This window comes from Phacochoerus africanus, chromosome 5 (genome assembly GCF_016906955.1).
Source record: "Phacochoerus africanus isolate WHEZ1 chromosome 5, ROS_Pafr_v1, whole genome shotgun sequence".
In the NCBI taxonomy this organism is placed as follows: Eukaryota; Metazoa; Chordata; class Mammalia; order Artiodactyla; family Suidae; genus Phacochoerus; species Phacochoerus africanus.
The window spans coordinates 131044070-131070466 of record NC_062548.1 but is presented as its reverse complement, the minus strand read 5'-3'; the positions used below and the strand labels follow the sequence as shown (position 1 = coordinate 131070466).

Sequence of the window (26397 nt, the reverse complement as noted above, 5' to 3'; positions counted from 1 at the left end):
GAGTTTCCGTCGTGGCGCAGTGGTTAACGAATGAATCCGACTAGGAACCATGAGGTTGCGGGTTCGGTCCCTGCCCTTGCTCAGTGGGTTAACGATCCGACGTTACCATGAGCTGTGGTGTAGGTGGCAGACACGGCTTGGATCCCGTGTGGCTGTGGCTCTGGCGTAGGCCAGTGGCTACAGCCCCGATTTGACCCCTAGCCTGGGAACCTCCATATGCCGTGAGAGCGGCCCAAAGAAATAGCAAAAAGGAAAAATAAATAAATAAATAAATAAATAAATAAATAAATAAATAAATAAATAAAAATGAGTAAAACATTTCTTAAAGTATTGCCAACAGCTCATAGTTATGGATTTTTTTTTAAACAAATACACACTTTTTTTTTTTTTTTTTTTTACTTTTTAGGGCCTCGCCTGAGAGATACGGAAGTTCCCAGACTAGCAGTTGAACCATAGCTGCAGCTGCCGGCCTACGCCACAGCCACAGCAACGCAGTATCTGAGCTGCAGTCTGTGACCTGTGGCCACAGCTCATGGCAACACTGGGTCCTTAACCCACTGAGCGAGGCCAGGAATCGAACCCATATCCTCATGCATACTAGTTGGGTTTGTAACCCTCTGAGCCACAACCGGAACTCCAGAGATATGGATTTTAACTTCTGTTTTAGAGAGCTCTTATAGACAAACTAAATAAGCTGATATTCAGGAGTTCCCATTGCGGCACAGCAGAAACAAATCCGACTAGTATACATAAGGATGGGGGTTCAATCCCTGGCTTTGCTCAGTGGGTCAGGAATCTGGTGTTGCCATGAGCTGGGGTGTAGTTCGAAAACTCTACTTGAATCTGGCATTGCTGTGGCTGTGGTGTAAGCCAGCAGTTGCAGCTCCAAATCAACCCCCAGCCTGGAAAACTCCACATGCTGTGGGTGCAGCCCTAAAAAGCAAAAAAAAAAAAAAAATTTGGATTTAGAAAATAAACCCGATATTTTTCTTTAATGCATCTAAGTTCTAATTACCTCAGGCCTTTACGGTTCTTATTTTGGTTTTGTGGTTTGCGATTTACTCATTCATCCCATGTTTATTTCATGACTATTGTGTATCAGGCACTGGGGCTGAAGCCAGAGGCCACACATCTTCCGTAATAGGAGGGTCAGTGAATCCAGTCCCAGGCCTGGCACAGGAGGGAGGAGACTGACAGGCAGAAGAGAGGCTGCAGAGGAGCGGGTCCCTTCAGGGAACAGTTCCTGGACACCCTCTGTGTGAACACCAGGAGGCTGGGGGACGTGAAAGGAAAGCCATGCAACCCCTGCTCTCTTGAGAAGCTCCCACTGTGGTGGAGACAGACACACACAGAAAATGGAGTCCTGCCTCAGCCATAAGAAAGAACAAAATCATGCCGTTGACAACCACATGGGCTGCAGCTAGAGATTCGCCTACGAAGTAAAGTAAGTCAGAAAGAGAAAGACAAGGGAGTTCCCGTCGTGGCTCCGTGGTTAACGAATCCGACTAGGAACCAGGAGGTTGCAGGTTTGATCCCTGGCCTTGCTCAGTGGGTGAAGGCTCCGGTGTTGCCATGAGCTGTGGTGTAGGTTGCAGACATGGCTCGGATCCTGCATTGCTGTGGCTGTGGTGTAGGCTGGCGGCTACAGCTGATTCAACCCCTAGTCTGGGAACCTCCAAATGCCGAGGGAGCGGCCCTAGAAAAGACAAAAAAAAAGACAAAAAAATAAAAAGAAAAAAAGAAAGAAAAAGGAGTATTGCAAACGGAATGTGGAAATGGGGAGTGTGCAAGGATTGTGGGTGCACATGGGTCACTTATCTCAGCCTAGAGGCCAGGGAGGCCACCTGGAGGCATGACGGTCCTAGCCCAGCCTGGAAGGTTGAATGGACGAGGCTGCCAAGCGGGAAGAGGGGGAGTGGGGCATTGGGGGGGTTCTCAGCAGAGAGCAGCGCAGGAACGCGCAGAATCGCACAAGGGCAGGTTAAGCTGTTCGGTCCCAGTCCGTGCTAAGGAGCCTGGATTTTATCCTGACCTGATCGAAATTGCCTGCTTTATAAAGGTCACCTGGCCACATCTGGAGATGGATTAGAGGAAGACGGAAGGATGAGGTAAAAGAGACAGGGTTTCCCAACTTGGGTCACGGCCGCAGCTCTACTCTGCTGATTTGCACCATATCCAGGGACCCCCTATACTATGATTTACTTAAACTTTTATTTTTATTTTATGTATTTATTTATTTTTGTCTTTTGTCTTTTTAGGCTGCACCCGAGGCATATGGAGGTTCCCAGGCTAGGGGGCCAATCCAAGCTGTTGCCACCAGCCTACACCACAGCCACAGCAACTCAGGATCTGAGCCTGGTCTGCGACCTACACCACAGCTCACGGCAACGTCAGATCCTTCACCCATTGAGAGAAGCCAGGGATCGAACCCGCAACCTCATGGCTCCTAGTCAGATTCGTTTCCGCTGCACCACAAGGGGAACTCCATTTACTTAAACTTTTAAAAAGTTAGCTCACTTTAAAAATACAATTTATTTCAATAAGCTAGTGAATACGAAGAGAGACTCCCTGGCTCCAGCATCCTATTCAGGGCTAGAGGACAGAGACTAGAAACGGCAGAAGGGGATGGTGAGAAGTACCTGTGATTTCTGGTTAAGGTCCCAAGAGGCCTGAAACACAGGGAGCAAGAGGTGGGTGGGAACAGATGAGGGGTCAGTGGCACTGAAGAAAGACCCCACGGCCTCCGTGTTGTCCAATCCTCATCTCCCTTGAGCTCCGGGCAGCACGTGACCTGGCTGACTACGCCTTCCTCCTCGCTCCATTCTCCTCCTCCCTCAGTGACTCCCCCCCCCCCCCGCCCCCCGCCCCCCGCCACAGGCCTGTCATCTCTGCAGGACCTTCTTCTTCCTCTCCGTGCTGGAGGCTCCATGAACCAGTGTGGGTTCCATTCTGTCCTCCCCCGTTGCCATGGAGATCCATCTCATCTCCAGGCTTTTGAGACCATCTCTGTGCTGATGACTCCCAGAAGTCCATTCAACCCAGACTTCTCGCCAAGGCCTCAGATCCATAGGCAGCCAACCATCTACGATACAGCCACTGGGATCTCTCATAAAAATCTGGAACGTGACATGTCCAAAAGGAGACCCCTGTCCTTCTATACTTAAAGATTTCCCCATCTCAATAATGGCAAAGCATTCTCTCCAGCTTTGAATGGAAAATCGTGTAGTCCTTGACCCTCCTTCTTTTTCTTTTAGGAAACCCAGTTGGTTCTTCCTGCAGAATAGATCCAGGATTTGACCACTTCTCACCACTCCACCCTACCACCCTAAGCCAAGCAATTATTATCTTTGGCCTGGTGTCCCTGCTGCCACATCTGTCCCCCTTACCACCCAAGAGCCCGCTTAATTCCTGTAAAACATGAGTGGGTTCACTCCCCAACCCCAAACCCTCTAATGCTTCCCCATCTCTGTCAGGAAAAACCAAAGTCTGTACAAGGGCCTGCACGCCCCACGCACCGGGTCCCTGCCCCCATTCCCTCCTTGGCCCTGTCTCCCTATCCTGTGCTCAGGCCCTGCGGGGCGCCTGCAGGGAACACACCAGGTAGAGAGGCCCCACCACACCATGGGCAGCAGCGCAGCGAGGCGCCTGGACCACCCCGTCCCCTCCTCCTCAAGGCCTGGCCTCGTCCACCCCACCCTCTTCAGCCGCCTGATTTTTTTTTCTCTCCCTCAGAACCTGCCATTTTCTAACCTAATACACAATGTACTTATTTTGGTTTATGGTCTGTTTCCCCAAGGAGGATCCTGGAGGAAGGCAGGGAATTTTGTCCCCTCTGTTGGCTGCCGTTTCCCTGGCATCTAGAACAGTGCCTGGCAGAGCGCAGTTATCTCAGTAATATTTGCTGAATGAATGAGCAGACCCTGGAGAAGGGAGCTTCAGCTCAGAAAGGGCAGTTGCGGTGGAAACCAGCGCAAGCTGGATGGCGAGAGGAGTGAGATGGCACTATGGGTGCTGGGAGGGGCGGCAGTGGGGGAGGAGAGGGCCGTGGAGCGGGGAAGTGAAGTCCACATGCGGTACTAAGAGGGCCAAGAGGTAGGCAGAGATGGAAGTTCGAGCCTGGTGGGCGGGGGGAGTGGGGGGTGGGGACAGCAGGCACCGGAGGGAGGCGGCTCAGCCCAGGCTGGGGCGACCCCTCCGTGGGCACCCACCTGGCCGCGCCAGGGGAAACGGGTTAGGAGACTGTGGCAGTTTTCCAGGGACTGTCACCTAGTGGACAATCCGAAATGGATGAACAGGAGGTTCTGAAGCCGGACAGTTTCTGGGGGCAAGACAAGGAGGGGACATCTGAGCTTCCCCAGGGAAAAGCCCGCGCCTCGTAAGTAAGTGGCCGCGGACTGAGAGGTGAAATGGGGCAGAGGAGGGCGGGGCGCTTCGCAGATCCCAGGCGGGACGGTGGCCGAGGCCGCCGAGCGGCGGACGGCGGGGCACGTGGAGGGTCGCGGACGCCGGCCGGGGAGGCTCCATCCCTGGGGCAGCAGAGGGCTTGGGTGGGAGAGCGCAGAAGGAAGCGCGCCCAGCACCCGGGAAGGCGGCGCCGGGCCACGGCCGGTCCCGCAGGTGGGCGGCGGGGGACTGTGACCGCGGGGCGGGGCTGAGACTTAGCGCCTGGCCTCCCTCGGGTGGGATCGCTGAGGCCCGCGGAGGGGCTGCGGGCGCGCTCCGGGAGCCTCGCGGCTTCGCCTGTCCAGGAGGTGGGGAGGCCGCGAAAGCCCGGCGCGCCACACGGCCGCGGCCACGCGGAGCGCGGCCACGCGGCGCCGCGGCCCTCCGCCCGCGCCGCTCGGCCCCGTCGACCCCGCCCCGGCGCCCCGAGCGCCGGCCAATCAGGCAGCCCCGCCGGCCTCCTGGCCCCGAGGACCCGCCCCGTGCGGGCGCGCCGCCAGCCAATGGGAGGCCTTCCTCGGGCGCCCAGTGCGCGCTGCCCGCGCGGAGCCGGCTCAGAGCGAGAAAAGCGAACCCAACCCGTCGGGGCCGCCGCTCCGGACCCGCCGCCGCCGCCGCCGCCGCCGTTGCCGCCGCCGCCTCCTCCCCCCGGATCGGGTGTACTGTCCCAACCCGAAAGTCCAGTTCTGCGGCCCGGCAGCGGCGAGCGAGCGCGATGACACAGGAGTACGACAAGTGAGTGAGGGCGCCGGCGCGCGAGTCGGGTCGTGCGGCCGGGGCCGCTGCTGTCCGCCTGGCCGGCCGCACCTGCCGCGAGGCCCGGCGCGCGAGGCGAGGGCCGGGTGGGTGCGAGGCCGGGCGAGGGGCGCCCATGCCAGGCTGGGAGCGCGGGGGACGCGCGTCTCGCCGTCCACTTTCATCTACGGCGCGGCCTCTGCCCCTGGGGACCCCTGCCCCGCCTTTGTTCCACCGAAGCCCCCTGGGAGAGCCCTGTTTTGGGGGCCCCGGCCTCAGTGACCTGGGCAGGGGCACCACCCCACGGGCGTGCCCCGGTTCCGCTCTCCCGTGGCCCCGGGGACGCGGAGGGAGCTTCGGGGCGCCCCGCTCGCGGGTTGTGGCTCTGACGCGCCGACGGCTCCGTGTCCCCAGCCGGGGCGATTTTTGCTCCGTGGAGCCTATGGGGCTCTTTGGGACGCACTCCGCGGCTGTAAAGGGAGACTTCTCAGGTAATCTCCTGTCGCTCAACCGTGTCAGTCGGCCAGCCTGCTAGAACTTCCGAGAGATTTAGGGAAAAGTTGAAGTGCTCTGCTGTCCCGGCATTTTCTTTTCCCGGGCTTGGCTCTGAGAGTGAGAAAATTGTTGTAGGAGTTATTTTGCCCCTTGCATCATTGATGGTAATTACAGATTACTGTAATTAAAAATGCTCAGAAAATATCAAGAGGATGAAACTGCAATCAGGACGGTAAGCTAGAAAGCACTGTGCTTCCTAATAGGCTTTTTGGCCTTTGCGATTAAAGAAATATTGTGACAAGTGTAGGGCGGTAATGTAAGATGTGAAGAGTAAGGAACACTGGATGAGGGACATTTCTGTATTTTCTTTGCAGCTTTACAGTGGTTCCAAGAACAAAAACAAAAAGTAAATCGCACCAAACCAATCAATATATTTCAGATCAGCAAATCCAGGGCAGAGCTTGCCCTGTCTTTATAATTGTTTGCTGAGGATTATTTCGGTTGAGGCTGCTCTCTTTCTGGATGAGAGGTTCAGATATTATTATGTGTGGACTCATTTAAAGGGATTCATCTTGTGCTGTAGAATACGCAGATAAAGTATGGCTTGACATGTATTTCAGGCATCTTCGCAGTAGAGACCATTGATGAAAAGTTTAAGACACAGAGAGGGCAGTGATGAACCTTTAGGGACCAGCACCAGCCTGACTGTCATGAGGAAGTAGACTGAAAAAGACACCTGGTTTCGTATTTATTTCTTGACTTAGAGTTCAGATAAGGCATATTTCCAGAGCTGAAATTTTGGCCTTAGGCGCAGTTTGGAAATGGAAGACACCTCCAGGGTGATCGCAAACAAAACCATTTGCAAAAAAAAAATATTTTCTGTTGCTCGTGCAGATTTGGGATGGGGGTGGGAGAAGAAAGGAAGCTGAAAAACTAGCATTACGGGAATTGAATGAGCCAAGTGCTGTCATAATCTTCTGGAAGCAGCTATTACCCTATTAATAATAGCTTAGCAGGACACCAGCAAATCACCCCAAGGTACCACTGGTTCAGTAGCTTTTGTTCTCTCCTTCTGATGACACAGGGAATGACCCTTTGTCTATTTCCTATTTTTTTTTTTTTTTAAATTAGAGATTTGTAGAAAGTCTGCCTTTTTAAACCAGCCACGTGCTTTGGACCATCCATTGCGTTTGTTTTATGACAAAATAACGCACCCCCTCAAGATGTCTTTTCTTACCAAATGTGAGCTCCTAGGACCTAAAGCCTAGTCCTCAGTGAAAACATTGGCTTTGAAGTGCAACTTAATTTTGACTAAGGATAAGTTAAGTTGTTGGCTGTCCGCTCCCCCCCCAACCATCTTTTTCAAAAATGTTCTCCTTTTTCTAAATCCGTATCTGTTTGTAAAGGGCCAGGGTGACTGCCAAACCCTAACCTTTGTTGATTACTTGCGAAGATAATCAATCTTTCTACATTCACTTTTAAAGTGGGTAGGTCACCTTCAGGCCATTTACATATTTCATTTGTGTGTTGCAATAAGAACTGCGCCTTTCGTTTGCTTGTTAGAATGGTGATCATTCAGCGTAGTTCTGAATATCTGACATTTTTTTTTCCCTTAAAACACACACACACACACACACACACACACACACACACCCCTACTCGATTTTGCTGGAGGCAGTGTTCCACTTTTTCTCTTTACTGACTTACCACACAGAACCAGCTGGACAGTGGTTGAGACTGTTTACATTTCAAGTTTTTTTGGAATCAGCCCTGTTTGCTTTCATCTTTTAAGTTAAATCTTCTGTAAGACTCTGTGGAGTTCTCCGTGGATTTGCTGGATTTTTCCCACCAAGCTGCCATGTCCAAGTGAGACGGTTCTTGCCCCGTGGGGAACACCAGCGAAGAGTCTTAGACACAGATTTAAAAATCCCTTTGTGTTCAGTGGCTTCATTTACTGTCGTAGATTCTTCAGTGTTTATCTGGAAGATAAACAGGTAACTCCCAGGCCAGAAACCTGTGCCTCCGTATTGATGTACAGTCCCCTTTGGCCACATTCCAGGCTCGATCTGCTGGCAATCAGTAGAATATTCTGACTTTCTCATATACCCCCGAGGATTGAACCAAGTATTCCGTTTTCCCCCGTCCCCTCCTCCTCCCCGCCTTGTTGGTCGCCTCTAAGGCCTGGTGTCACCAGGAGAAAGCAGGAAGTAGCGTGTAGCAGCATGACGACTGCGCCGTATAGAGTCTGTTTAAGAGGGTGCAGCCGTGGGTGTCTAGGTCTGGGGAGAGTGAATGCTCTGTTTTGCTTTCCTCTGCCCTTGTGTTTGTGTGTGTCAAAGTGTTTGAGGAGCCTGCTCTTTTCTTGGGTGGGTTTTTGTCTTTTGGTGTTTGGGGTTTCGTGAACCCAGGTGTCCTGGGTTCCATGCGTGGGTTAACTGCAGGTTCCCTGGCTGCTTCGATACCTTCTAGCTTTTCCTGGGTGGCCCACCGGGCTGCATGTCCGTGGGGCATCTTCCGGCCTCGTCTTCACTTACTCTCCCAGGGTCATGGGTGGACTGATGATGGACGGGGTTATTGGAACTCAAGGAATTGGTGGTTCGCTTTTTTTTAAAAAGTAGCCTATGGTGGCTTGCCGCAGAAAAAAGATGTGAGTGAGAGCTACAGGCGTGTTTTTTTTTTTTTTTAAAAAATTCCTCTAAAGCAAACGGCCGGTGCTGGTTCTTCAGAATGAAGCCCTTTATCCACAGCGGCGCTCCTACACTAGCGAGGATGAAGCCTGGAAGTCGTTCCTGGAAAACCCTCTCACGGCAGCCACCAAAGCCATGATGAGCATCAACGGGGATGAAGACAGTGCCGCCGCGCTGGGCTTGCTCTACGACTACTACAAGGTAGGCTCGGCTGCCCTCTGAAAACCCTCCACCGCAGCCCGAGATGCGCTTGATTCAACAGCATATAAAACAGTCGTTTGCTGGGAGAACGTGATGCAAGGTGCTTCTGTAGTGACTATAAATAGTTTAATGAATGCTTTGACCTACGGTGGTTCAAAGCCGAAAATCTACAATCATAGAATCAAAGGGCTGTTTTTAAACCCTCTGAAGCAGCCAGCTGCTCTGGCTCTAGCTGAAAGGTGAAGCTGCCACAAAAGAAGATGGGAGCTGTGTCTTAATGAGATGGATGCTTTCTCCAGAGGTGGTTCTCAGGACCACCGGGAGGGGCCCGGGACTCGTTCCCCTGTGCTCTGACCTTTATTCCTCTGTAGTCAGAGGGGTTTCCTTTTCCTTCGATGCTCGTACAGAGCATTTGATTTGACTGTGGGGTTCCTAAAGGAAAAAAAGAAAACACACCCCAAACCTGTATCTTCTAGCCTTCGACTTTCTCGTTCTAAGATCAGGGTATATTTTGTTGCCGGTCTGTGGAGATCCCGATGAGTCCTACTGAGATACGCTCTGTCCTCTCCCTGTGTCATCGTCATTATCCTCGTGATACTGGCTCCCTCTTGCTGATGACCTGCGTGACACCGGACCTGTTACCAGGATGCACGTTATTTCCCATGCCTCCAGGAACCCTGCAAAAAATGTGGTGTCATCCCCCTTTTACAGATGATAAAAATAAAGTTCTCAGGTCACAGCCCCTAGGCGTGTAACAGCCAGGATTTCAGGTTGTACCATGTCCCCTCTCAGGGCGCCTTGCTGTCTCCTGGGGCACAGGCTTTGCCTGCTGTGTTCACTTTGGCATCCTTCTTTCTGACCAGCCCCTGGTACGTGGGGATGGCCGTATATCACGGCTTATTGTTACCATCTTTCTGTTTTTAAAACTTGCAAACCTCCAGAAAACTTGAAACACGGAGGTAGTTAACTCCTAGATGGTTTCACCCAGATTCGCCAGTTACCCGCCTTTTGTTACATCCTGACACTGTCTTCTTTTCTGAATGCAAGACCTGCAGAGGGGAGAAAAGCAAAGAAGATAGTTTGATTATCAAAATCAGGGAGGGGGGGGCCTAAAGAAAAGATTTCATCATTTTCTGGGACGAGGTCATGTGTCCAGCTTGTTGGGTTGGAGGGATTGAGTTCTTTTCCCTTGACTGTGGCCGCAAACCGGGCTTCTTCCAAGTGGAACTTACACATCCCTTCCTCTCATGACTCATTTCATGGACTTTGTGTAAAAACCGCAGGTTCCTAAGTATTAGTCATGAAGTGTGAAGTTACCTGTCTTTATCTGAAACTTGGGAGAATTCGGTGAGTTTAGTGCCGGAAGGATCTATTTAATGACACTAACGGCAGTGGTCGTATGTGTGTCATATTTTTTTTTTTTGTCTTTTGTCTTTTTTGTTGTTGCTGTTGCTATTTCTTGGGCCGCTCCCACGGCATATGGAGGTTCCCAGGCTAGGGGTCGAATCGGAGCCGTAGCCACCGGCCTACGCCAGAGCCACAGCAACGCGGGATCCGAGCCGCGTCTGCAACCTACACCACAGCTCAGGGCAACGCCGGATCGTTAACCCACTGAGCAAGGGCGGGGACCAAACCCGCAACCTCATGGTTCCTAGTCGGATTCGTTAACCGCTGCGCCACGACGGGAACTCCTGTGTGTGTGTGTTTTAAATAAAGGGACCTAGAAGAATCTTACATCTTAGGAAGAGGTAAATCCTCAGGGCTGTCCATTGGGGGCGGCAGTCTCAAGGGACTGACTCCCCATCGGGCTTCTTGCAACAGCCACGGGGTTATTTAGTTTCCTCTTTAAATAAACTGACTTGCTCGTTCCAAGTCTCTGGATGTAGCTGCCAGTCATTTTTACGTGATAACTTCGGTAAAGCTTTAAAATCGCGTTGTTCGTACATGAAGCAATAATTTATGTTGTCTCTGAGGGTAAAACAAGAACGTAGGAATAGAATACAGACGTTTTAGCAGTTTTGCCATCTGCGTGGGGCCTTCGTCTCGGTTGGGTTGCCGCCTGCCGTGCTCTCAGCGACGCCGGCCTGCTCTCAGCCCCCATGCAGAGAGGAGCAGAATCCAAAAAGGAGGGGGACCAGCCGAGCTCGGTGTGTCCTTTGGGTATCGGACAGTGTGAGTCCCAAAGCATCGGAAGCGATGTCTCCTCTGAAGCCAGCGTTCGGATCTTGGCAGTCAGCTGATTTTGCATTCGATCTGAAAGGAGGGGACCCGAGAAGAGCAGGGGGGAAGTGGCAAGAGCCCAGTTGGGTTTCCAGTAGCTGCTTCTCTATTACGTTATGTAGATTAATGGGTAAAACCAGACCAGAGGTATTTCTTTTAAGCGGTGAAAACCCAAACAAAGCAATGACAGCAAATGGGTGGTGTTCCAAGTTTATTGGGCCGCTAAATGAAAGTTGGTTTTTACATATCAACGCGGCGGCCAGACTGGAGCCTCCCTGAGGGCAGGCGCTGTCTTACTGCCATGCATCCTCAGGGCCCGGGCTCGGGAGGCAGTCGGTGGCCCTGGGAACGGTTGAGCTCCCCGGGGAAGTAAGGACTGTATTCGTACTTCGGGAGCAAGAACTCACGTGTGGTCCTGTGTGTCAATGTCAAGGTTCCCAGAGAGAGAAGGTCATCAGCAGCCAAGCCAGACGTGGAGCTCCCCGAGCCAGATCACAGCAAAAGGTAAGGTTCACTCTGGAGCAGAAAACAGCGCGCTCGGAAAATGCCAGGGTTCCGGGTGGGGGGGAGAAAGGCTCGAGTTGGGTTAAATGAACAGGCGCTAGTGGAAGAGATGGGAGGGCTGGACCCTTAGTATCTGCATTCAGATTTCGTTACGGATTTGCCTCTTACTAGTTAGGATTCTATGGCTGAGAAGTTCCCAGTTTCCTTAGGTGTAGTGGCCTTTTTTAAGAAAACCATGACTTTCTCCTCATCCAAAGGGATATTTTTAGTAATAATGTAGGTGAAATGTTGGCTTATTTGTCCTCTGAAGAAGGATATGGCATAAGGCAGTGGTGCGGGTCCATTAAAGAAAAAAGTACCAATCATCCTGAATAACTGCCCACCTACGTGAGACTTTTGAAAGTATGGTCCCCTGTATTCCAAACTTCCACTGAAGTTATTTTTGAAGTATTTTAGGTTAAGACTTTCAGCAAGTGAAATTAAGGCTTGACTTTATAGCCGTGGAAAGAAGCTAAATATACCTTTTAAATTGCCCTGCGTTCTTTTCGTAATGAAGGAAGAAGCATAAGGAAGTTCCCGGGCCAGCAATTAAACCTGGACCACAGCAGTGACAATGCCAAGTCCTTAGCCTCTAGGCTACCAGGGAACTCGGGACTAAAACATGTTTAAAGAAAGAATGATCACTCAGAGTCCTGGTAGCCTAACAGTTCGTTTGCTTACTGTTGGGGTGTGCGGGGGCATTTTATGTGGCTCTGGTTGTGTTCACAGACAGGAATTGTAGTAGGCTTTCTTCTACCTTGTGTGTTTCATAAGTGTTTTCCATATTGCTGTTTTACTCTTTATGATTTGGAAAAGGGCTTGTGGCTTTTATTTTTTTACGTTTTGTTACGGGTGCTTTCAAACATAATAAAAAGTAGAGAAATAACATAAGCCAGCAGGTACTCGGCTTCAACCATCATCAATCTAATTCGTCCTGTTTGACCTACTCTTCTTTCTTTTCCAACTTTTTAATTAATTTTGAAATTTCCTTTATTTTTGCTGGAGTATTTTAAAGCAGACCCTAACTCTCCTTAACATTAAGGCAGTCCCTAACTATCTGTAACATTGCCGTCACAGAGGCGATAATGCACAGCTTTCTGCGTAGCTTTCCCCTCTTTCTCTAAAGAAATTTCTTTAAGGCAAAGTCTTGGGAGTGAATTTAGGGCTTAAGGTTTGAGTATTTTATTGATCTCGAAATGTGCGCGATTGCTTTTTTTTCCTTGTAGGCATCAGCCCATCTGATTTGAGGGGGCTTTGAAGTTTTGTTAATTTTACCCTGAACTGCAAATTGTCTTCTATGAACCAGGATATTTACTAAGCCAAGAGTAATTTTATGCAACGCTTTCTGCTGGTACAGTGTCCTCAGAGGGGGTTTTTTGGTGAAAGGGAAAGCGTCTAAGCCCCGTGCTAAGAAAGATGGTGGCTGGGTACCAGCCACCACGCTTCCTGAGCATCTTTCCACGCCTTTCAGTGGGTCCTCGATTCATCCTCACCACAGCCTTGTGAGGTTAGGTACCGTTATTAGCCGCATCTTACAGAAGAGCACTCGGTTACGGAGAGATTTTCAGCCTGCGTTGCCTGACGCTAGAATCGGTACTTGAAGCACCAGCCTGCATGGCTCCTAATCGCATTTGTAGCTTCAGACTTCTGATAAAATATGATCATTTTACTAGGATTAGGGGAGGTAAAATACAGTTGAGGAAGGCTCTGCGTTCTCAGCATGTCCAATGAAATTTTACTTAATGCTTTGGGATTTCACTTGACCTGTAACTCTGGAGTGTTTTGGTTTGTTTTTTCCTCTGTGTAATTGGTCGCTGTGCCATTTCCTATGTGTTCGGGTTTGACCGGGTGTGTTGTTGTTGCGCAGGACCCAGGGCCACTAGGAGGATACAAAGTGTCCAGGTAGCGCATCAGCCCTGAGTCCCGACACGGTGTTCTTTTCTTCTCTTAAAGAAGCAGCGTCCCAAACGTGGGCGAGCAGCCGCTCGTGTCCGTCGGGGAGAACAGAGTGCAGGTGCTGAAAAACGTGCCTTTTAACATAGTCCTTCCGCACGGCAGTCAGCTGGGCCTTGACAAGAGAGGCCACCCGACGGCTCCCGACACCACGGTCACCGTCTCCATCGCCGCGATGCCCACGCACTCCATCAAGACGGAGACCCAGCCGCACGGCTTCGCGGTGGGCGTCCCCCCGACCGTGTACCACCCGGAGCCCCCCGAGCGGGTGGTGGTGTTCGACCGGAACCTGAATACCGACCAGTTCAGCTCTGGCGCTCAGCCCCCGAACGCTCAGAGGCGGACTCCAGACTCCACCTTCTCGGAGACCTTCAAGGAAGGCGTGCAGGAGGTACAGGAAGCCCGAGCATCCTCCTGAGACGCCGCGTGTTTATATAAGTATTGGGTTCCGCCTCCTCCCGGTTATGTAAGCTTGAAACTCAGCCCCAAGTGAATGGATGGGGAACAAAAGATTTTTCTTTTAAGAAAAAAGGCCCATGAGTCTCGTTTGTAAACGAAACCCATAAAACCAGAAATTATTATCAAGGGCGCATGGCTCATCTTACCAGCAGCTGAATTAACAGTCGTGATTTCAGCTTAGTGATTTGCTGGAGAAAGAGAGCCGCGTCTATAATCTGCCGTCGACAGCAGATACCTCCACGTGGTCTGTTTTCAGCTTTTGTCCGAGACCAAGCCAAGGCTCTGTGCAACTGGTCTTTCTCTAAAATGACTTCGGTATCTGCGGGGTGTCTCTTGGTTGGTAGCATTGTCAGGGAGGCACAGGGAGGTCCTGATGACACACGCATCGTGTGACCCTTTCAAACTAATGCCAAATACGGCTGAGGGTTTTGTGGTGACGAGCGCGGCACTCGGTGCAAGTCGGGGACAGAAGGCATTTGGAACCGTCTTTAGCGACTCGTGGGACCAGGGGGCAAATGACTCCCCCAGGCAGCCAGGAGAGCGTGCACCAGTCCAGCCAGCCAGGGTGCGAACCCGACTCGGTGTTTTAACTTGGTGCCTCTTTAGAGCTGATGATGGAGCCGACTCCCGAAGGGCCCGAGATCGGGGTCGCACGTTCCCTGTGAACAGAATGGGGGTGTGTGGGGAAGACGCGGGACGAGGCTGAGGAAGCGCTTTGCGGGAGCACCTCCCCAGATTGTCTGAGTTTCATCGGGTGGCGTGGAAAATCCACTGTCGTTTCCCTTTTCATTTTCTCTTAAGATTGTGGGCAGAGTCCGGTTTTTCTTTTCGACGAGCGTGGACGGGGCGGTGGGTTGCCGAGAGCCGCGTGCTCTGAGGCTGTACCAGAGGCCGGCCTGTGGGGAGCCCGCTAACCAGTTGCACCTTGTGGCCTCTTGCGTTGATGTTTCAGGTGTTCTTCCCCTCGGACCTCAGTCTGCGGATGCCTGGCATGAGCTCAGAGGACTATGTTTTTGACAGTGTTTCTGGGTAACAGTTGTCTTTTAATTTGACCTTTAACTTTCAGCTTTTATGACTCCCTTCTTCTTCGTTAATTCGATCTTGGAAAATCAGAGGTGGCTTCCTCGCCTTTCAGCTTTGTCTTCCCGCAGTCGCTGTGGGCATCGCTGCGCAGCGCCAGCTCTGGTGCACTCGGCTGTGACCTCTGAGCGCGGCTTCACGCTTCCCTGACTCTTGGTGTTGGTGCTCTTTCTGTCCTTTGGTTTCTGTATATGACGGTGGAAGACTGGCGTCTCAGAGACGAGATCCAGGGGTTCGGTTAGAGCTCGGAGGCCCCTTCTGTTCCCACAAGTGTATAATCGTGTGAGATTTTAGGAATAGCATCAGGTGGATAGAGGCTTTTATATTTGTATTAGTCTCACTGATGATAAAATAAATGGAGCCCGCTTGTAGGGCGCTGACCCCTCTTTTATACGCCACAAGATTGCACCTCTCCCTGGGAAGATGCATATCTTCCAAATTATTTTATTTTATTTTATTTTATTGTCTTTTTGCCATTTCTTGGGCCGCTCCCACGGCATATGGAGGTTCCCAGGCTAGGGGTCGAATTGGAGCTGGAGCTGCCGGCCTACACCACAGCCACAGCCATGCCAGATCCGAGCCGCGTCTTTGGCCTACACCCCAGCTCACGGCAACGCCGGATCCTTAACCCACTGAGCAAGGGCAGGGACCGAACCCGCAACCTCATGGTTCCTAATCGAATTCGTTAACCACTGCACCAAGACGGGAACTCCTCTTCCAAGTTATATTTAAATCTCTTCAGATTTTTTTTTTCTTGAGTCTAGGATTTCATTTTGTAATTGTTTTATGCACTCCTACGTGTGTTATGCTTTCAAATAAGTTTTATTGAAAAGTCTAGGATTTAATGGGGAGTAAGACTTCCTTCAAGACCTGCCTCGAGGGACAGGGGTCACAGACTCAGATGCCTTCGGGATCTAGGATAGGGGTCAGCAAACTCTGTAAAAGATCAGATAGGAAATATTTTCGGCTCTGCGGGCCACACAGCCTCTGTCGCAACTGCCCGGCTCTGCCCCGCTCTGTCACTGTGGCACGAAAGCAGCCACAGAGCATGTGTGATCAGAGGGCATGGCTGCGTTCCAATAAAACTTTATTTATAAAAGTAAGTGTCATTCGCCAGCCCCTGGCCTCATGAAGCAGCCTTGGGGGATGAATACCCGGACTGTAAGACCATAGAAACGGTCGAAGACTGTCGAATGCCATCTGGGGATGATAACTGATGAGCAAAAACAGTTTCAAACAGGGCTGTTTCTGCTGGCCAACTCCCAGGTAATCAGAGGCCTCCCCGCCTGCCGTTTGCAGCCTTCGCAGGGCAAATACCAGCTCGGCAGCCCGTCCCGGGAGTCCTCTTCCAGAGCCCTTTGGCTCATCCATGTCTTCAGCCTCCTTCGCCTCCAGACTCTCCGTTGTTAACGTCACTTCAGAGAATTTCTAGCCGGGCACTTGGTAGGCCCGCATCTGAGACCTCTGAGCACTGGGGGCTCTTTGAGATTCTGTGTATTTTGGGAAAAGCAGCAGATGCTGTTAATAACACGACGTGGGCAGTCGGCTGTCTCTTTGCCTCCGTCCACACGGAAGCCTTTCAGGTTGGCGCGCACGCATGGTGTGGGAAGCTCCCGAGAGCCCGGATTAGGGCGTCGTGACCCTGTTTTGTTCTTTAGGAACAACTTCGAGTATACCCTGGAAGCCTCCAAGTCGCTGCGACAGAAGCCGGGAGACTGCACCATGACCTACCTGAACAAGGGCCAGTTCTACCCCGTGACCTTGAAGGAAGTGAGCAGCAGCGAGGGGATCCACCACCCCATCAGCAAAGTCCGGGTGAGTCCTGCCGCCCGTCCTGCCGTCGGGGGAGCTGGGCAGAGCCGCCTCGCCCCAGGGCGGAGGCCCCCCCCCGCCCCGAGGGAGGCCCTCCCGGCAAAGGCGAAACCCCGGCAGGGTTCCCTGCGGCCCCCGCCCCCGCGTCCTCACATGGCTCCGCGGCCCCCCTCTCTCGTAGAGTGTCGTCATGGTGGTTTTTGCCGAGGACAAAAGCCGAGAGGACCAGTTGCGGCACTGGAAGTACTGGCACTCGCGGCAGCACACGGCCAAACAAAGGTGCATTGACATAGGTAAGGGCCCGGCCGCTCGGTTCCCGGGCTGCAGGCATCCCGTGTTCTCCATCCAATTATTTTTGGCAGCCGTCCGCTTCCTGCCGAACGCATTTGAATTTTTGTGCCAGCCCCTGATGTGTTCCCAGCCCTGTCCTTGGCCTCCTGGAATCAGGGCTCTCAATCTTACTTCCCTCATGAGGATACGGGCCGCGTGCAGTGGCTCCCCATGTGACCCTGGGGCCAGGGGCTGTAGAGCCAGTTCACATCAAGTGTCCTGCTTTTCAAGCGACACATTTTTTCCCCCTCTTTAGGGCCACACCCGTGGCATATGGCAGGTCCCAGGGCTAGGGGTCGAAAGAGAGCTGTCGCCACCGGTCTATGTGCAGCCACAGCAACGAGGGATCCAAGCCACATCTGTGACATACGCTGTAGCTTGCAGCAACGCCAGATCCTTAACCCACTGAGCAAGGCCAGGGATTGAACCCACATCCTCCCAGAAACAACATCAGGTCCTTAACCCGCTTTGCCGCAACAGGAACTCCAGGGTGACACTTTTTTTTTGAGGGGTAACGTCGTTTTTAAGAGATTCTGATTATCTGGAGATGATGATAAGGTGGAGGAAAAAAAACGAGGGAAGGAAAATCCTGCCGAGGTGCCGTCGCACGGTCCTCCCCCATTAACGCGCCCGACTGCGTGCCAGTCTCTTCCGTGTGCAAATGGACCCGCAGGTGTGTCACGTGGGGCACAGCACAGACCTGTGCAGATCCACGGTCAGTCAGGTGGCTTGTGAAGACCGCTCCTCTTGGCGGGTATGTGGTTTTCACATAAAAGCATTGTGCGTTTCACAAGATGGCTCTGAATCTCTGTGTCTCTTCTTTTCTCTGCCTTTGGAAATGTTTAAGTTCTCTCGCGGAAGAATTAAGAGAACTGAGTTCCAGGCTTGATCCCTTGGACTAGTTTTGTGGCCTTGGGACAATTATTTAAACTTTTCTAGACCTCACTGTCCTTATTTTTACACAATGGGATAAAATTAAATATATCTAAGCTTGCCTCTGTTACTCTTTTTCTTCATCTCTTGAACTCCTTTCAACCCAGCAAAATGTGAATTTATATTTTCCATCAATGCAGTTTCCTCGCGGCTCAGTGGGTTAAGGATCCAACATTGTCACTGCCGAGGCTCTGGTCACTGCCGTGGCGAGGGTTCCATCCCTGACCAGGGAACTTCCACATGCCTCAGGTGTGGCCAAAAAATATTACCCAGCGGTGATACCACGAAGAGCTGACTCTCACCTTGAGCTGCTATAATCTCATGCCGGAAGCTGGAAATCACAAATTCTTTCTCTTTCCCATCGCTTGTGTAGCCGATTACAAAGAAAGCTTCAACACCATCAGCAACATCGAGGAGATCGCTTATAATGCCATTTCTTTCACCTGGGACATCAACGAGGAAGCAAAGGTAGGCGGAGGAGCTGGCAGCTCGGAGACAGCACCAGCTCTCTGGGCAGGAGTGGGAGGAGCTTAGTGCTTTGAGCCCCGATTTTTTTTTTTTTTTATTTCTCAGTCCTTTGCTAAGGCGTAAGGAGAGCGTGCAGGGCTGGGAAGGCAGGTCACAGCCCCAGACACAAGGGGCTCGAAGCAGGACAGGGCTTGGGAGGAAAAGCAGCCCGTCTCCCCAGCCTGTCCCGAGCCGGGCGCCTCCTCCGCCGGCCGGCCCCCGCTGCACCTTTCCCCGAGGCCACGGCTGCGGAGAGGGCGGCGTCTTCGGCCGGAGTGTGGCTCCCGGCTCTGTCTGTCCGTCTCTCTCTCTCTCGGGGCTCTGTCTCCTCCTGTGCAGAGCAGAGGTGATGCCCATCTCCTCCCGCCCCCAGCGCTGCCCCCAGAGCGCAGTTGGAGCTGCGCCCGTGAAGCTGCCAGGCTGTCTGCAGAAGGGCCTGAGCACAGGTTGTCCTGGTGGCAGTGCCCGACCCCACGGCGCCACCCTCCAGGTACCCTCCTGCGAGGCTCCTGACTCTCGGGCTCGGGCAAGAGCGCGCTGGCCTCCAGCTCAGACGGTCTTTGGATACTTGTACTGGGGACTTTTTGGGTACCTTTTAAGAAAAATTAAGCATTAGTTTAAAAATTGAGAGTTCGGGCAATGCGGTGGAAACCTTCATTTGAGGGCAGTTGGTGACAAGGTCCCCTCAGGGTCTGTTGTGGTGTCGGGAATACTCTTCTGCATCTAGGACCAGGCGCAAAGTTACCGCCGCCTTCTCGTCCCTTCTCAGCCTCTCTTTTATTTATTTATTCAGTAAGGATTTTAACAATATGGAGTAAGACCCTGCATTTGGTGCTAAGTACTTTAGAATTTTTTACTGCCTAGGATGGCTTTTAAAAATCACGTGGCTGGATTCTTGAGAAAACACGTTAAGTTTGTATTGCAGTCGCTTTCCTTGCCCTTTGTGGCCGTGGCGTCTAAGGCTACAGTGTGTCTCAAGAGTGCAGGAGAGGAGTTCCCTCAGTGGCACAGTGGAAACGAATCCGCCGAGGAACGTTGAGGTTGCGGGTTCCGTCCCTGGCCTCGCTCAGTGGGTTAAGGATCCGGCGTTGCGGTGCGCTGGGGCGTAGGTTGCAGACGTGGGTGGCTTGGATCTGGCGTTGCTGGGCTGTGGTGGAGGCCGGCAGCTGCAGCTCGGATTCGACTCCTAGCCTGGGAACCCCCATAAGCCGCGGGTGTGGCCCTAAAAAGGCACAAAAATGAAAGCGTGCAGGCTGTGGCGAGTGGGGTCCGCCAGTCTGTAAAGGAAGCTTTAGGCACTGTAATTGCCTCAAGGGTTTCCGGCCGACCACCTCCATCCTACGCAGATACCTCGGGCTGCTGAGCTCAGGGTCTGGAGCTCGATTAAACAGTGAATTCACCACGGAGAAGCCGGTAGAAGGACAAGTAAACTTTTCATTTTAGAGCATTGTCGTTCTGGTTATTTGGAAATTAAATCTCATGGTAGGACTCCGTGTGCACGCGGCCTGTGAGAACAGCTGGTTCTCTTCCCCCCGCTGCCTCGTTCCGAAGTCCGAGTAGGGACAGGCCTCCCCTTCGCCGAGGGACCCTCGCCTCTCAGCCCTGAGTTCTCTCTTCTGACTTAGCTGTGACCTGGGCTTGGCGCCTCGATGCACTGGCTCCTTGTGCCCCCGTGTCCCCCGAGAATAAAAAGGCCATGGTGACCAGCTCTCTTCTTTGCTGGAGCGTCATCGGGACTAATAGGCACTTGTCACAGTGCGTGGCGATCTTGGCGGCAAGGCCTGCCTGTAGGCCGGGTGCTTTGTTTGTTTGATGTGTCACTCTCCGGGCGGGGCGCTGGGGGGGCGGGAATAATGGCCAGTTTAACGCCGAAGGCCCTCGGCGCGTTCGTCTTAAGGAGAAACTTATTTGGAGGCGGGTCCTAGGTAGCCTTAAGCGCATTGGGAGTGGGTGCAGGTAGATTCAGTCTCGTTTCCCCCTTCCAGACCCCCAGCACAGACTGGATTTTTTAAAGCCTTTGCCGGCTCCCAGATGGGGCTCGTGTCATTTCTTAATGAGCCTGCTGCCTTTTGAAGCTGGCATCGGGCATCCGCTTCAAGTATGTGTTGAAATTAAGTCTGTGGGTATTTTGCTTTCCCTGGCCAAGTTGATGTTTTCTGTTTTACACTTAACGTAATTGATGCCCCAGGGCAACTCGAGGGAACAAAGGTACGTGCAGGATCCTGTATAGAATTTTTCTTGAACTTCTTTTCCCGAGAGCATCCCACTGTCTTGTTCTGGATTAGAGGACCCGTATGAATTCTTCATTCCAGCTCCTCCTCTCCCACAGACGTAGGGATTATCGGAGGTGGGCGTCACTCCCCTCTTCCCACACTTTTTTGGTTTTTTCAAGCTATTGAATGTACCTTTTTGGCCAGGCCAGGAGGAGTAAGGCCAGAATTCCAGCCCCGTGTCAACACGAGAATCTCATCTGTAGTTTCTGCCACTCTCTGGAGGTAACTGCTTTTAGGACATCTCAGGTTGAATCTCGTCTTTTTTTTCTGTCTTTTTGCCTTTTCTGGGGCCGCTTCTGCGGCATATGGAGATTCCCAGGCTAGGGGTCTAATTAGAGCTGTAGCCCCTGGCCTACGCCAGAGCCACAGCAACGTGGAATCCGAGCCGCGTCTGCAACCTACACCACAGCTCATGGCAATGCCAGAGCCTTAGCCCACTGAGCAAGGCCAGGGATCGAACCCGCAACCTCACGGCTCCTAGTCGGATTCGTTAACCACTGTGCCACGACGGGAACTCCTCGGGTTGAATCTTGAACACCTGGCTCATGTTCCCATTTGGGAAAAGCGCCGTCCAGGCCAGAATCATCCTGTCCCTATAAACACTCCACGTATCCGAATAATCGCATACTTGTTGTTACCATGGAAACTTGAAGCCGGTATGAAACTTGTAAAAGAAAAATCATTAGGTTTTACAGCAGCAGGGGAGAAGAAAGCTGCCTTGGAAAGCAAAAATTTCTTAGATGGGTCCCCCCAGTGGCCCTGATAGCTCCATTGTATTGATTTATTTCATTCATTTTGCCGTACTCCTCACAAAATTAGGTTTGTTTGGGTAGTCGGGCATCTTTTCAAGGGTCAGAAATCCACAGACAATTCAGGTTCCTGACACTCCCATCTCATTGAGAAGCCAGTCGATTTCTTCCCTCCTGGTTCACGGCTGAGATCAGTTGCTTGAGGTCCTTCTGGCAGTGAGAAGCAGCAGTTTCCTTTGCGACACTGGAAGGTGGCGCGCTGGTGAGATGCTGACGTTCAGAATTTGCTGGAGGGCGACACCAGTCAGCTGGGGAGAGAGGGTTAGGAGATGGGGAGGGGGAGGTAAACACGGACTTGGACAATGCAAAGATCTCGTCCCGGGCCAGCTGCGCACCTTGCCCCCACCTGCAGGCGTTCAGGGCGCTGTCCAGCAAACATCCACGCGCTGGCTGTGCCCATGGCCTGTGCTAGAGCTGCCCCGAGACACCGGTGTTGGAGGTCGGTTGTCCTGTGGGTTAAGTAGGCTTTCGTGGCCTGACATGCTAAGGCTGTAACGTCCTGTTTCTAAGGAGAGGAAGCTTGTACAGATAAACTTTGGAGACACAAGTAACTTAGAGGTTGGGCTATCGCTTCTGCTCTAGTCTCAGTATTTCCAGAACCAAGTGAGTACTTCTGAATAGGCTCCACTCCAGGGCCTAGGGCTTAATTTTTTTGCTTAGATTGTAAATCCAAGGGTGTTTACAACAGCGTGACGTTTGGTGGGCGATATGAAGCAAGGGCCTCTCAGACCCTGAGGAGCTAAAATAAATAGAAGAAAAGGAAGTCAGGGAGAGAGAGTTTAGTCCTTGGAATGCCAGTGTGATGCCAGGCACTGTGCTGAGATGCCTCCCCTGGGTTCGCACTTTTTACCCAGGCAGTGCTGGTGCTCAGTACCCAGGAGGAAGCACTTAGTCCTCCAGTCAGAAATACACCTGCCGCTCGGTCATGGGAACGAGGTCACGGGGTGGGGGGAGGCAAGACTGCCCCTTGAAATGGACGGAAAGTGCTGCTGACAGGGGAGGATACTGAAAAGTCCTCGTTCATAGAGCAGCAGGATGGAGTCGCTCTGAATCCCTCTAGCAGGAGAGCACCCCTGTTACAGGGGAGACTTGACACTGGTGGTTGGGTGAGTGAGGTGTATCTGCAAAGGAGTGGAAGGTAGAAACCAAAAAACAGCTGCATGGCCTCCGCTGAAGACGGGGCCGCCAGCTGTGAGGGAGCCCCGTGGGCCAGGCGAACGCCAGTGGAAGGGGAGTCCGCTGAGGGCGTAGGGACCAGTTGGTGTCGCCAAGCGCACAGTAGGGAACCAGGAACACAGGTACAGTGAGAGCGGGGCGCACGGTGTCCTTGCTGCTCCGAACACGGCTGCGACCTCGTGCACATGAAGCCAACCTTCCAAAGATGTGATGAAACCCCAGGGGTGCAAACTATCGAACACGTCTTTCCCAGAGGTGACCTGAGTCCTTCCTGGATGGTGGGTCGGGGTACAGCTGCCTTTGGATGCGCACGTTTTGTTTTTTAAACATTAACAGCAGAGAACGTGCCTGCAGACCAGCACCAGGCTCCCGCGGGAGTGAGCCGTCTCAGGGCAGGCGCTCCGTGTGGAGCCTGAGTTCGTTTATTGGATGACACGTCTGTGGCTTAAGGATTTGGGTGTTTGGCAGGCGGTGTGGTTGTGGACCCCGCGTGCTTTCTGGTGCCTTGGTCAGACCTGCAGCAGGAGGCGCTGCGGTGTGATCAGCGTTCTCGCCGGCAGGTGCACCTGCGTCTTTTCCTCGTGGCAGCCTCTGGGCTCTGGGGCGAGAGAACCAGTGTCCGTGCACTCGTGTCTCTTCCCGGTTCTGTTCCCTCACCCACCGCGCCGTCAGTGCGGTGCCTTGGCCTGTGGGAAGGGCGAGGACACCCTGGGAGCAGCGTGGCTCCACGCACTGGGACACACAGCTCGCAGTGGGAGGACTCCGCGCTTTTCATTATCATCCATCGGCTCCGAGGGGGATTGTTCTGCAGGATCGCCCCTCGGACCGAACGTTTTGTATGTCGTGGAGAGGCTCGTGTTACACAAGAAAGAGGATTAAAGTAGAAAGTGGAGGCGACAGGAACACCCAGGGGCTTTAGCGCGAGCGCCTGGCTTGGGTCGCTTGGGTCGGAGCCCTGGCGTCTCCCCGTGGTCTCCTGTCTCAGCCAAGTGTATGGAGCTCCTGTCGCAGAGTTGAGTCGAGGGATTGAGGCGGGGGTGGTGTGACCATCCCAGGAACTGGAACTTCAGACGTTGAGTGAGTGCTTGCGGGCTTCGGGTTTATGAGTTTAATGACAGTTTGTTGTTTTGTCTAAGCATAATATTTGGAATTCATTGTGAGAGTAATTTTTAATTTGTTTGCACTGAGTGTATTGCTCACATTTATAGGAATTCCATTCTGGTGAAGCATCAGTCAAGGGCTCCAGTAAAAGAAGGCGTTGCCAGTTTGGTTGCATGAAGCAGGGACAGGTTTGGTTTGTTTCTCAACTTTAAATTTCCAATGTGAATGGGAGGAGGCAGGTGAGTCAAACGTCTTGCTTGCCGTTGCCATTAAGTGTGGGCAGGAGGTCTAAACGCAGGCGTATCCTCCCTGGCCTACGTCGAAAAGGAAGCCAGGCAGCGTGGTTACTTTTCAAACGAAGGGAAGAGACGCTAGAGACCAGACAGGTGCAGGCTGACTCCGCCGACCTGGCCACCGCCTCCCCACCCCCGGGGGTCCTGTCCTCAGACTCCAGGGAGACGCAAGGTGGCCCAGGAGGCTTCTGCGCTGACCTCCTTTCGACTCCAGGGCTGTCCTCCTGTGGGTGTCCTTCCCCTACTTGTCAGAGGGAAGAAGAGTCGTTTTGGCGCCAGCAAGATGGTCACGTTCGTCTACAGGGAACAAAGGGTCTTGAGCGAAAGGGTTTGATGCCAGGAAGTCTTTCTGGATTGGAACTTGGGAGAACGCCTGTGATTAGCGGGAGCCGAGGGCGCGTGCTTGGCCGTGGGCAGCCGCCCTGGAGAAAGGGCTCTGGGTCTGATCACGAGGAGGAGGCTTCTCCCTGCGCCTCCTCAGGTTTCTCGTTGAGGAGCCAGGGCTCTGGGGCTCCGGGCCGGAAGCGTCCTGCGGGTCCGCCGGTGTCTGGGCGGGAGGTCCTTCCCCGAAGGAAATGACAGGCGCTGCATGCGGGGGACCGCAGAGCTGGCGGTGACAGTCGCCCACGTGTGCCGCGTGCAGGCCCGAGGCGGGCTGTTTTCCGTTGGACCCGCAGGACACTTGGCAGCGGAGGAGCGTCTCCGTTGGGCGGCGGAACCTGCGCCTAGTGACACGGGTTTGAGGCACCACGTCTAGTCAGGCGGTCACCCCTTGTGCTGCCACTTCAACGTGTTTTTTATTCTTTTTTTGGTCGGTCAGATTTTTCCCCTTCCCCCACTACCCTGCTGCCACGGTCATGAAACAGTCAGCCTCTCTCTAGAACTTTCTTCTTTGACAGTTTGTCCCATGAACTGTCCTTCTCCCGGGGCCTTCCTGGGGTCTCCTTTTGGAGTGGTTTTCTGTCCTTGCTGCCGGAGTGGCCCCCTGTAAGCCGGACCAGAGAGCCCTGACCCCGACCAGACGTCCTTAGCTGTGGTCAAGTCCACCCGGGCAGTGAGGTTTCCGTGTGAAAGGGCAGCGCTTCACACAAGACTCCAAGTCCTGCGGGCAGCGCGAGCGCGCCCTGCCTTCCGTACTCAGTTGGGACTTTTTCTGGAGCTGTTTCTGAAAGGTCACAGTATCTAATTGGACGTTTTGACTGGAAGTCAGCACGCCCGCCAGGTCGTCCCCTTGTGACCCCCCGCGCCCCCTGTCCTGGGCCGGGAGACGCTGGAAGGAGGTCTGTGTTTTCCTGGTGTCACATCTGCGTCCCCATCTGCGTATTGCAAACAAACATTCTCCTTATTTGGGACAAGAGGTGCCAGAGCACCGTATCTGCCAAGTGTCCCTAAGTTCCCCAGGTGCCGCTGGCAGGATGCGGCAGAGAGTAGGTGGAGGCAGGTCCTCCAGAGTGTCCCCATCTCTCCCGGGGCCTTTGTCCCCGGCTCCCTGCCATCCACGCAGAGACCAAAGCCATCGTGCGGGCGGTGTGGGCGGCAGCGCCGTGGCAGCAGGAAGGCTGGTGGCTGGACTGGCTCCTTGTTATTTCCTCAGGGCAACGCCCCACTTGGTGTGAGAAGATCTCAGGGCGGCGCTCCCCTCTGCCCACGCCCTCGCCGCCCCCGCCTTCCAGCTTGATCGTCTGAGAAAGAACGCACGTCGCCGTTGCCCGTTGGCAGGCGTTCGCTTCATGCCACTGTCACTCTGTCATGGGGTTTTCGAATCACCTCCCATCCCCAGCAGAGGGGAAGCGACTTTCCTGGGATCAGCCGCTGAGTCAGTGGTGGAGTCGGGTTCCGCCTCTGAGTCTGTGCCTGGGTCTCCGATACCTTCCCGGGCTTCATCAGTGCATGAGGCCTGCCTCCCGGGAGTTCGTAGGGGAAAGACGAGGCTCATACAGAACTAAGATAATCACAGTTTGTTTGATTTGGGTTTGGTTTTTTTTTTTTTTTTTTTTTTGGCTTTTGGAGGTAGGAATTTTGTTTGTTTTGGGTTTTTTGTTTTTGTTTTTGTTTTTTTTTGCCTTTTTTAGGGCCGCTTCCTCGGCATATGGAGGTTCCCAGGCTGGGGGTCTAATTGGAGCTGTAGCTGCCGGCCTACGCCACAGCCACAGCAACATGGGATCTGAGCCGTGTCTGCAACCTACACCACAGGTCACGGCAGTGCTGGATCCTTAACCCACTGAGCAAGGCCAGGGATCGAACCCGCAACCTCATGGTTCCTAGTCAGATTCGTTAACCACTGTGCCACGACTGGAACTCCAGGAATGTTGATTAAGGTTCTGCTGTATACAGCAGAAACTGGTAG

General features: G+C 53.0%; 1 protein-coding gene across 3 annotated transcripts in view; it reads left to right on the top strand.

Moving 5' to 3' along the window:
- The first annotated feature begins 5005 nt into the window (after nucleotides 1-5005).
- Nucleotides 5006-26397, top strand: part of GRHL1 (grainyhead like transcription factor 1) — a 48283-nt gene continuing 26891 nt past the window's right edge. The window contains exons 1-8 of one of the 3 annotated variants that reach the window (XM_047782666.1): nucleotides 5006-5178; nucleotides 8375-8561; nucleotides 11215-11285; nucleotides 13278-13668; nucleotides 14689-14765; nucleotides 16475-16631; nucleotides 16810-16921; nucleotides 18265-18359. In XM_047782666.1, coding sequence (XP_047638622.1) covers nucleotides 5159-5178; nucleotides 8375-8561; nucleotides 11215-11285; nucleotides 13278-13668; nucleotides 14689-14765; nucleotides 16475-16631; nucleotides 16810-16921; nucleotides 18265-18359 — 1110 coding nt within the window. In that variant the 5' untranslated portion in view covers nucleotides 5006-5158. The remainder of the gene's footprint in view (nucleotides 5179-8374; nucleotides 8562-11214; nucleotides 11286-13277; nucleotides 13669-14688; nucleotides 14766-16474; nucleotides 16632-16809; nucleotides 16922-18264; nucleotides 18360-26397) is intronic. The other 2 variants (XM_047782665.1, XM_047782664.1) reach the window with 2 other exon arrangements.